This window comes from Salvia miltiorrhiza, chromosome 7 (genome assembly GCF_028751815.1).
Source record: "Salvia miltiorrhiza cultivar Shanhuang (shh) chromosome 7, IMPLAD_Smil_shh, whole genome shotgun sequence".
In the NCBI taxonomy this organism is placed as follows: domain Eukaryota; kingdom Viridiplantae; phylum Streptophyta; class Magnoliopsida; order Lamiales; family Lamiaceae; genus Salvia; species Salvia miltiorrhiza.
The window spans coordinates 51,050,370-51,062,518 of NC_080393.1; the positions used below are offsets into that span (position 1 = coordinate 51,050,370).

The 12,149-nt window shown below is 38.1% G+C and overlaps 1 protein-coding gene and 1 pseudogene across 1 annotated transcript; one reads left to right on the forward strand and one right to left on the reverse strand.

Moving 5' to 3' along the window:
* Positions 1 to 348: 348 nt before the first annotated feature.
* Positions 349 to 2,646, forward strand: LOC130994350 (AAA-ATPase At5g17760-like; annotated as a pseudogene).
* A 2,466-nt stretch (positions 2,647 to 5,112) lies between these two features.
* Positions 5,113 to 8,654, reverse strand: LOC130994687 (RHOMBOID-like protein 2). The gene is made up of 5 exons (XM_057919755.1): positions 8,099 to 8,654; positions 6,405 to 6,568; positions 6,084 to 6,247; positions 5,627 to 5,877; positions 5,113 to 5,477 (listed from the first exon to the last, which is right to left on the reverse strand). Exons 1-5 carry the CDS (start codon positions 8,380 to 8,382, stop codon positions 5,366 to 5,368), a joined length of 975 nt encoding a protein of 324 aa, XP_057775738.1. The 5' UTR covers positions 8,383 to 8,654; the 3' UTR covers positions 5,113 to 5,365.
* Between the last annotated feature and the right edge of the window lie 3,495 nt (positions 8,655 to 12,149).

Below are 12,149 nucleotides of genomic sequence, written 5' to 3' on the forward strand. Positions count from 1 at the left end.
AATTAAAGCCAGCAGCTATAGACAACCTTCATCTTTTTCTTGAATAATTCTCCATGAGAGAGAGATGTGTGTATAGATGTGTGAGAAATTATGCAAACAAGATCACACCAACAACACAAAAATGATCAAAACTTTAAAGGGATTGGAGAAAAAAATGGGGACAAAGCCACAACTCTTTTTCGAATCTAATATCAAACAAATCAAATCTCAAACAAAATTGATATCCATATCTCAAACAATTAAATTCTAGAATTTGAAATAAACATTCTATACTTATTAATTCTATGTAACTCAAATCGCAATTTTGGGCCAGAAACAAATCTTTCAAGTAAAATCTCATTTGCCATTTACAAACAAAATCAAATCGGATTTAGACCAAAAGCCAGACCCCAAAAAACAAAAATCAGAAACAAAAAAAAAAACAAGTGGGCGCTCCAAAAAATAATAGACCCAGAAGAACATCAGATTCAGAAACAAAAAAACAAAAAAAAAAGGAAACGGGCGGAGGAGGAGCAGTGGAGGACAGAGGCAGCGCCGAAAATTTGGATAGAGAGAGGGTTGGCGGCGTTGGACGGCAGATGGATCTGGGACCGCGCCGCTGCTAAGGTTTCACTCGGCGACAGACAAGAGGGAGAGGTGGACGGCGGACAAGAGGGAGAGGTGGGGGTCGGCGCAGCGCTGCTGCTGGGGTTTCACTCGGTGGACGAGAGAGAGAGATGGGGGTCGGCGCAGCGACGCTGCTAGGGTTTCACTCGACGGCGGCGGATGGTGACGAGAGGGAGAGGTGGGGGTCGGCGCAGGATTTGGGTTTGAGGAGGCGAAGGAGGTGGCAGCGAGAAGGAGTGGCGGGTGACAGAGGTGGGAGGGGAGAGAGAGGAAAAAGAGAAAGAGTTAATGGCGGTAGGGAGCGGCTGGAAGGAATTAGATGAGAGAGATATTGAATTGATTAACAAATTTAATTAAGCTCTAATTATGGCATAAAAGGGAAACAGGTCATGTTACTTGGACGGCCAAAAAATGAATACAGGCCATAAATAATGGGACGAAGGGAGTAAAAAAATAAAAGAACAACCATGGTTGTGTCAATATCGAGCATGCCGGCGGCATTTTCGATCTTCGCCATGTGCGCCTCCATTTTCGCCTTTATCATGTTGGTCCAAACAATGCTGAACCAGCTCCTCCCTCGGCAGCCCAGCACTTCCTCATGGGCCTCTTCCACCGCTACTTCTCCCCCCGGCCCACCCAGGCGACGGTATGTACATGTCCTCCAACGAAATCTACTCGGCCGTCGAGACGTACCTGTGCAGTCACGTCCGGCCCGACATCCAGCGGCTGAAGATCAGCAAGCGCTACAAGGAGCCCGCCCTCTCCATCCGCTTCGCCAAGTGCGAGAAGATCTTTGACTCCCACCACGACGTCGCCCTCGAGTGGTGCTTCGTCAACGAAGAGAGCAAAAAGAGCTTCAAAGTCATCGACGATGACTCCGACAATGTCCTCATCGAGTCCGAGAAGTACTTCGAGCTCAGCTTCGACAAGAAATTCAGAGACACGGTGCTCGATTCCTACATCCCCTCCGTGCTCGACCGGGCCAAGATCATCAGAACTCAGAAAAAAGTGGTCAAACTCCACACCCTCGCCTGCGCCGCTTCCTACTCTTCTTCTTTTGTTTGGGATTCCATCAACCTCGAGCACCCCTTCCACTTTCGACACCTTGCAATGGAGCCGGACCTCAAGAAGAGAATTAAGGACGATTTGGACTGCTTTGTCAGGAGAAAAGATTTCTACAAACGAGTTGGGAGGGCCTGGAAGAGAGGCTATTTGCTCTATGGAGCTGTGTGTGTTCTTCTTTTTTTAATTTTTCCAATGGCTATGTATAATATGTTATTTTAATTTGGGATTATAGGGTAAAATAGTACATTTATAAATATTGTTTATTATTTATTAAATAGGAGGCTATGAAGAGTAAAAATGGACTATGAATAGAATCCCCCGTCCAATTGTTCTCAACATCACGATGGTGTTTCCTTTGACCCAACTGAATTCACGCATTGCTTACATAAATAAATAAATAAGGGCAAAGGTGCATATTGCCCCCTGAACTACACCCCCCTAAAGCTTTGACCCTCCAGACTCGGTCAAGTTGCGTTGACCTTCCTGAACTCCCGAAACAAAGGTGCATTTAACCCCCACGTTAAACGGCTGTAAGACGCCATTCAACTTTATTTATTTTTTATTTTTTATTTTTATTTTCTTACACGCTCTCTTCTCCGGCGACGAGCGCCATTGTCGACTCACACATAGACGCAGCAGCGATAAGCCGCGTGACCTCCCTCGCCCTTCCCCTATACCTGACTCATGACCGACTCTCTCTCAGATCATCCGCGCTCGTTGCACTGCCTAAGCCCTAGCTCCCCCAAATCCAGTCACCACTTCGGCGACTCTCTCCTCCCTCAGAAACAAAGTACGCTCAACACACGGATGAAATCCGTCCAATCTCCCCTGAAATCCGGCGATCGCAGCGACGAGCCACGACCGCCGCTCTCACTTTTCCTTCAAACCCCATATCTTTCTTAAACAGATCCGTCGTCGCGGCTCCACTCCGATGAAGCAGGGCCCGGCCTCACTCGAGTTCTCTCCTCCCTGTGATCTCGTTTCTCCCCCCCTCCCCCCCTCCCTGGCTCCGACCGACAACAGCGATAGCTCACCGCCTGCCGCCATCTCCCTCTATCTCTCGGCTCCAACTAACAACAACAGGGGTCGCTGCCATTGTCTCCCCCTCTCGGATCGACTCTCACACCGACACAGCAGGCCAACAACAACCCAAGTTCAACAAAAAAAAATCAAAGTTAAACGGCTTCTAATAGCCATTTAACACGGGGGTTAAATGCACTTTTGTTTCGGGAGTTCAGGGAGGTCAACGCAAGTTGACCGAGTCTGGGGGATCAAAGCTCTAGGGGGTCTAGTTCAGGGGGCAATCTGCACATTTGTCCAATAAATAATATTGTTGAGATAAATTTTAATGTGTTTAATAATTTATACATTGTTCTAGTTTAATACTCCCTTAGTCCCACGAATCTTGACACGTATTCTTTTTTGGGTCGTCCCACGAATCTTGACACATTTCCAAATAAGATAATAATTAGTCCAAAAATAAGGGGTCTTAATTACATTCTCTATCTTACTTTATCACTTTATTACATTCTCTCTCCTACTTTATCATTATTCTACTTTATTACCTATACGCTTAAAACACTAATCTACAACTCTTTAATTTCCGTACCGAAACCAAACGTATCAATATTCGTGAGACAGAGAGAGTAATTTATATATTGTTCGACAAATTACTACCCAACTGATTGTCGAACTATTTTTCTAAATGATAAAGTATAATTAAGTATTATAAAGCATAATCACTGTATACACTGTATACAAAATATGTGCATCAGATCTAGATAAAAGATTATATGAAGGCAATAACCTACATCAAATTTTGGTAAGTCAATAAGAATATGCCAAAAAAAAAAAATCTCAAACAATGATTATTAGTAGGATTTTTTTTTCAAATCAAAAAATATTTAAATGTGCATAATTATGACACGTTTGTCATAGTTAGCCTTAAAAAATTGTTGAATTTTTCAATGAACTTTTGTCGAATTTTTAAATTTTTGTTAGTATTAATAAGATTTTCTCTAAATTAAGTTTTGATGAGTGATAGATAATGGGCAAAAAATGCGTGTTAATTGAGATGGATATAAACTAGTATTACTCCCGTGCGATGCACGGTGATATATACTTAATTAAAATAATAATAAAAACTTATTTTTTAGAATATTATATTTATAAAATAAAATTTTATAAGTTACTTATATTATTATATAAAATAGCTATAATAAAGATAGTAACATTAAAATGAAGATGAAACCATCGTATAGTTGGAGGTGTATCAAATGAATGACCAAGTTCTTGACAAAACGATTTTGTCTAAAGATTATTATTATCTATTTAAAATTTTCACAAAAATATTTAGATATTTTTCTTTCAAATTTTCTATTAGTCTTGAAAGGATTTTTGGAACTTTTTATTACCTTTTACTTATTTGCATTTCACAATATATTTTTTTGAGGCGTTAGTTGACTGTAAATTCACAAACTATTAGTGAATTTTGGTATTTTTCAACAATATAAAGTTGTAATATAAGTACATAAACTTTAGCCCATTTCGGAATTTGCCCTGAATTTGAATTTCGTCCAAATCAAAACATACATGACAAAATTAAAGATGATATAATATACACATTATATTAAAATAACTAATACAAAATTTCTATTGAAATATATACAGTACTAAAATACACACATATGTGTGTGTGTTAATATATTATATCTATATATATATTTTTATATTTAATGAATATATAGCTTAATTTTAAAAATTTTATTTTGATTAAACAATTGCAAATACCAATTATCCTAAAATCTCGTCTCGTCTCTCTTTCTCTCTCTCCACCAACCCATCAATCACCACTGGGCATTGATTACCCCCTACCAAAATGGCTTAATGAAGTTATATTCACCTCCTGTTAAAATTGCTTTGCAGAGGAATTTAAAGTTGAGTGAAAGAAACATAAATAAAGCTAAATTTAATTTAGGAAGTCCTTCTATAATTTAGAAAGAAACTAATCCTTCACTAGCATTTCATCATTTAGGAAGAAAAAAGTCTCCCCAATAGCCAAAAATATTCAAGTTGGCGCTGGGTTACCTCCCACACATTGATCACACTTATCCAACTAAGCTAGCGCTTCAATTGGTGCATGTCCCATTCGTTTAATACATATACCGGATATACGTAACTAATAGTTTTAATTTGGAATGCACCATGGACCCGGATCCGGATCCGACCATGCTCTAAAATTCGAGCTTATGGTAAGCTCTGAGCTTACAAAGTGTGCCTCTTTTATTAAAATCTGTGTCCACCCTCAAGCGGAACTAATTTTCATGGACGAAAGAAGTATATTAATATGCATAACACGTAAAATTAATGACACCATAATAAAAGAATCCAACTCTTGAAGACGTCTGCGCTATAAAGAATAAAGAAACATCACTACAAGTCTAAAACGAACTTCTTTTAGCATATTAACATTCCCTTGAGTCAACGAGGGAGGAAAAAGAAAATATTAGCATTTCCTTTAGCAATATCGTCGATGTTAATTACTATGCATGTACACAATATAACAAATATGAATGGCTATAATTAAACAAACCAACCATAATTCTATACGACGAAGACTATGAAATAAGTCGAAATAAGGCCACAAATATACAACAACAACAACAACAAACACAAACCGGCTGAGAAATCCAGATCAGTTGTCGCAGCTCCATCTTGATGTAGGCACGCAGCTCAGGTAATGACACCAGCTGCATTTGTCGTTGGCATTTTCGCCCTTGAACAACATCACCAATCCTACTGTGAATCTACAGAATCGAGCGAATTAACAGTAAAGATCAGTCATTTTATCTCATCATGAGATGCACTAGAACTTGCAAGGAAAGAGTGGACTGATAGATTCATATCATACAACAACTTCGTGCAAGATCAAGTATAAGATATAAGGAAATCTTACCCGACAATCAACAAAATAGTGGCTGCAATCCAGAAAACGTATTGGTAGACCGTGTATTTGGATTTCAGCCTGGTATCAGCTGGGCGATTCCGGCCTTCCAACCAACCAAACTGGGGACGAGCGAGGAGCACAAATCCGAGGAGGAAACCAGAAAGAAAGCCTCCAATATGTGCAAAGTTGTCGACATGTGGAAGAATTCCAACGGCCAAGTTGATTGCAATTATGACAATCAGAGTAAAAAGAGCTGCCGCCTGTTCGAACAAGGAGATTCTGAGCAGTTCCATAACAACTTCTTATGGAATTCAAAGTCCCTCTCAATGGATTTCCATAAAAAAATTATGTTCTCTTTATTATATATAACACTCGGTATTAAAACATAAGATCAACTGATTAAGGCCTTTTTTCTTCGTATGGTGCGTCTAGAAAATGCTATACTTATGATGGTTACAGAACTTACCTTGTTTGTATAAATAGTCCAGTTAGTAAATAACTCTGATAACATTGCTCCAAGAAGTCCAAACAGAGCACCAGAAGCCCCAACAGAGATATTATTCCGAATGAAAAGGGAAGATAGAATGCTCCCACCGATACCTGACAACAGGTAAATCACCCCTACACGCACTGCATAAACACAAACCAGAAATATAAATGTGAGTTTCTGATATTGAAAAAGAAAAGAAAATGAATGATTGATTATAGCAGGACTTCCAAATAACATGATATACAAATGCTGAAAAACTATTTTAAACTTTGTTCGAAGACCAAACTAAATTCTCACCAAATCCAAATTGCTGCTCTAGGCGAATTCCAATAAACACCAAGCTCAGCATGTTCGCAAGTAAATGAATTACACCGGCATGCAGCCAGATGCAAGTAAAGAGCCTCCATGCTTGATTGCGGTGCACTATCTTGTCCCACTCAAGAGCTCCAAGTTTTTCCAGTCTGCATAAGACGTGATAAAAACAATTACTTTCAAGCATCAATATCTCTAATTTCACATAAGAGCTATGATAACCTAAGACTACAGAAATGGATACAAGTAAACACCCCACCTACCTCGGCGCATACCAAAGAATCACTGTCATTCCATTTCTTTCTAATGTACAACAATAACAAAATTGATTAAAACAAAATAAATCTTGCAATTTTACACCCAATTGATTAAAACAAATTAATGTACAAGAATCACTGTCATTCCATTTCTTTCTAATGTTTGAAAGGAGCTTGATATAATACCAATTAGCTGCTTATATCTGTAATGGAGAAAAGTGACAAACTTTACGATAATTTTGCAGCTGGGAGCTATCTTCAATCAATTACTAAACTTAGCAAGAAGCAATGAAAGAGAAATTCCTAGATTAGCTCATGTGAAATTAAGTAACAAATACCAAGGACATCCTATAAGGGGGATTTAAACGTTTCTTTTGGCAATGAAGACGCGCTACTAGCATGTCTATTTGTGAGTGTTGAGGTATGAAGAAAGCAGACATAACTCAAGCACGTGATAGCTTGAAATCCCTAAGGCGACACACACAGATTTATAAGATGAGCTATCATCATCCTGGCGGATGGTTCAGAAAGGCTCAATGCTTAGATTAGATGACTTGGACTCTTACCCGAGCAGAGATTGAGACATTGTTGGATTAACTTGACGCTTTCTTATTAACTTAGTGCAAAACCTCTGGTGATAAACAATATTTTCAATACGTTATAGAGAGTTTAGATTGGCTTAAGCATAAAAGGTTTCCAATGGACCAAAACCCAGTTCCCTATATACACATATCAATGTCCATCTATCAAAATCTACCGGTATCACCCATCCATGTGTTTATTATTCAAATTCAAATCTAAGACTGAAAAAATGTGAGTACTCAAGATAATATTTCAAGTCATATATGGTAGTGTTAAATTAGACGCATCAATCTTGTAATATAACCTTCAAATCTATAATCTTGATTCTGAAAAGGACCAAGATAGGCAGAAGAATTATCTAGTCTCTCCTTGATTGAGTAAAGCGTAAGTGATAGAATTAGCACTAATAATGTCCTAATAATATCTAGATCACAATCTTGTCACAATCACAATCATTATTAATAGCTAAAGATAGCTTCTCCACTATTTATGAGTTCAAAACTTCACCCCCTAATTAATAGCTAGCACAATTATAAACACACAAAAAACAAGTTCAACAGACTTATTAAAGACCTAATCTGATTGAAATAAGATGCTATGGCCTATGAAATATAATTAAGAAATAAGTAATCACAAATTGCACAAATGGTAACCATTAAAACAGCTGCTCAAGCAGCTATTGCCAAATAATTTGTGAAGCTGAATAAGAAAGCGATGAGCTCACCAATTCACAACCCTTAAATCCAACCCCAAAAATCAGATCACAAATTAATCCCAAAATGAAACGAAAGGCACGAAATTGAACACAGAATGCGTCTGGTAGGAAACAGAAGGGTTTACGCGGAGGAAGAGGGGCCGAAGAGAGGGTTTTCGCGGAGGGGCTGAAATGAGAGGCGGCCGAGGAACTTGGCGACGCAGTCTCCGCGGAGGCCGTCGTGATTCTTGGGGCAGTTGTTGACGAACATGATGACCACGAACATGGCGACGTTGGCCACAACGATCATCGGAACGAGCCAGGAAGTCCAATGGGAGTCGTGATAATCCGCGTCGTATGCTCCTGCGTAGTAGCTCTGGTTTCTGTGCTTTCTGGCTGCTCCCCTCTCTGGATCTCCATTTCCCATCATTTCTTCCCAAACACTGTAAACGCCTAATTATATTGTGTCAGTGCTAAACGAGCTTGTTATACTCTGTAAATATGTATGCGCGTGTGTGTTTGTGAGAGGAGAGAGAGAGAGAGAGAGAGTTGGGGAAGGTGGGTTTATTTATGGAGGAGGTTTAGGATTGAAAGCGCGTAGACGTTGCAGTTGCAGTTGAGGTGGAGAAGCGGTGTCACTATGTAGTATCGTATAGTATATGTGTACTTTATCATTTGTCTTTATCTAGGATTTTTTTTTAAAGGGCATTTGTCTTTATCTAGTTAAGGGACATTTATTTAGAAGAGTGGTGTTGGTGAATAAATAGTACTCCCTCCGTCCCATGAAGCGTGACTCATTTCTTTTCGGCACGAAAATTAAGAAATTGGTATTTTGTGTGTTAAGTGTGGTAGGTGAAAAAGTGAAAAGATGAATAAAAGGTAAATTTTTTGCCATTTTTAGAAACAGGTCAAGCTTCGTGGGACAACCCAAAAAGAAAAGTGGGTCACGCTTCGCGGGACGGGGGAGTAAAATAATTTTTTGTTAATTTAGATTGATTAAAATTTTGGGATATTTTAAAATTTTTAATTATTCTATTATTTAAATTATTTTTGTTTAATTTATATCTTATTAAAAGGATATAATTAGAAAAAATATATTTTTAAAAATAAAAATATTCAATCATATAAAATAAATATCTTTATATGGCATATTCAACAGAGAGCCCCATTAGCTGAGTCACCTTCTCCAAAGTAAATGTCCTCTTATAACATCTTCAGCAGAGAGCCCCTTAGCTTGAGCCATCTATGTATAGAGCCAACTTTTTCATAGCAGAAACTCTATAAAATGGTTTAATATATTTTTTACTCCATTTTAAAAACTGGATTTTAAATAAAATTTAAAAACAAAATTTCATTAAATTTAAATTTGAAAATTACAATAATTCCAAAAAAATTACATTAAAAACAAAATTTAAAATTACATTATTGTAAAACATATCCTAAAAATTAAATTAGAGAGCTCATCCTCAACGTTTCATGATCTCGTTCACTATTCGGTTATGTATTGATAATTCTCATGCCCCCATTTGTGAACCAGTGTTTAAAATCTGGTTGTCGATGGACATGCGCTTCACTTGTTTTAAATCGCCAAAGCGGTCAGTGGTCGTTTGTAAAGTGCTTTTCCACTTGGGCGAGGATGACGACGACTCGCATATTTTCCCTTTCACTTTGTTGTTCTTCTTTACTGTCTTTTGGCACGTACGCCTAATCGTGACCCTTGGTTCAAAGAACGCGTCGTGTACCTCCCTCAAAGGTAATCTTATTGTTGAGATTCGCGAATGATGTGCCAAGTCGATAAGTATTTGAAGTGAGTGTTGTGGTTATTTGTTTGAAATATCTCATGGGCTTGTTGGATGATTTGATCATGGCTCGTGCTACTCTCCCAATTGCTTTCACACTTGTCGTAGATTACCTCCCAACCTTCACACTTTTTTGGATGGATTGAAAGTATGATTTGATTTGTTTGTTGTCACGTACCGATGTGCCCGTTGGAGATTCACATTATTGCTTCGTGATATCTCCCCAATAAACGATCACCTTTTGATTAGCACCCTTAGGATAATTAAGGGTCGTCTCAATCCATAGGGTGCAAATGATTCAGTTTTCAGAGTGATATAGCCGGCGCGCCTCGTCATCTTTGAGGGCTCGAAATTTTTGGAGACTTGGTCATCTCCGCTGAATTTTACTTTGTTCAAAAAAAAAAAAACTGGGCAGATATGTTGGACGACGAATATTCATTTGACAAGGAAGATCCTCTAAAAATGTTCTCTTAGTTTTGGCCGTTTTTCGGTTACCCGTGGTCTCTTGCGGGTGCTTTCGCTTGTTTTTGTCTTTTCTCTTATTTCTCTTATTTCTTTTTTAATAAAATTTCTATTTTAGCAGTTCAAGTTGATACCCTCAAGAAAAGAATTGAACGTATTTGTTGAATAAGAAAACGATGAAAAATCGTGAAGCGAAGAATTTGGGGCCAGTGACAATTGCCCCTGGCCCCGTTTGGTAGACTTACCAATTTTGAATTCACAATCCATTTTTTTTAAGAGCAAAAACAAGAATTTAATTTGAAATTAGAGAATAAGAAGAAAAAAGTAGAAGAAGGGATGTAGATTTAGTGTAAAAATGAGTGAAAGTGAGATATATATATATATATAGGAAAATTGGATTAAAAAAATAGCCATTCACAATGACTATTTTACTCAAAATTAGATTTTTTTTTTAAGATGGCGCGTACGACATTCATAAACACATTTGAACTTGGCTCGTTCTCACGATCCCTTATCGAGCCGAGGGCTCGGCAACAGATGGGGCTCGCCGAGGTGGGGTTGGAACATCACTGGAGAAAATCTTACAATTTAGGGTTAACGGTAATAAAAATGAACTATTATACATTTCTCATTTTATATTTGAACTTAAAATTTTGCACACGATTTTTTTGAGTGCCCGCAATAAAATATATTTAGCGAATAAATGATGAGGTTGGAAGTTGGAATTGTCAATGTGACTGAATCGAGGTCTTTCTAAACAATATAGTTGGACATTATATTGATTGCACTACAGGAACACAAAGATATATTAATGAAAAGAAGTGAGATGTGCAAACATAAAAAAGCTAAAAAAAAACAATGACTTCTATGACTGCATGTCGACTTCTTATTGATTTGTTAATATATTTTTATGTTTCTGTAATCTAATCTACCTAATGCCAAATTATGTCGTTTTGAAAGATTTTCATTTAGATAGTTTCATCTTTCACCTCAATGTTTATTCACTGAAAATATTCATTGCGTGTAAAATCAAAAATGAATGAAGGGTTATTGGCACCTAAATTACTCAACTATTTCGAAATTCTGGCTTGGGTACCATACTTCAATGTCTGTAAAGTAAAATACTAAACTATTAATTTAATCTGATTTAGCAACTCCGTTCAATCTCCGGGGACTTGAGTGATTACGTGGATGTCGGAGAATCCGATGTGGACTCACCGACGCTTAAATGAAACACAGTCGTTTTGGTAATTGTGATACGTTGTCGTTTTGAACAAATATGCGGGCAATGTAACGAATTTTTTCTTCTTTTAAAGGAAGGGAACCCTAATTTCTTCACATTTCCCCCTAACTTTTCTATGAAAACGTGGAATAGCGAATTTGGGGAGTCAATGTCGAGCTCTAGCTCATGTGGCGACACCTTCAACGCAAGAGCAAGTCGATGGTTGGGGCATCCTAAGATGTGTAAACATGGGTTGGCTTTGATGAGGACCTCGAACACTCCCTTGAATCCTCTGTGTCGTTTCTATTGCTGTAGTCGTCATGGGGTTAGCTCAATTGTGTTTTTTTCTTTCTCTCACTTTACCTCAACAATTATTACAGCAATTGTGTTTTTTGGTGGTATGTAGTCAAATGATGATTGTGGATTGTGGGAGTGGGTGGATCTGGAGTTAACGGAGCACTACAAAGGATGCATTGAAAACTTGAGAATGCAATTGAGTATGGCAGAGGAGCAGCTGGGGCAGGCAACAATGTTGGGCACCTTCAACCGGGATAGATTTGACCACCGACAAGATGAATTCCAGTCCACTATGGTGGAGCTTCAGTTAGTGAAAGCGAAGAACGAGGAACTTCAAGCTATTGTAGATGGTCAAGATTTGAAGCTTCGAATGTCTAAATGGTTTTTCTGCTTTGTTGTAGTGGTTGTTTCTTTTGT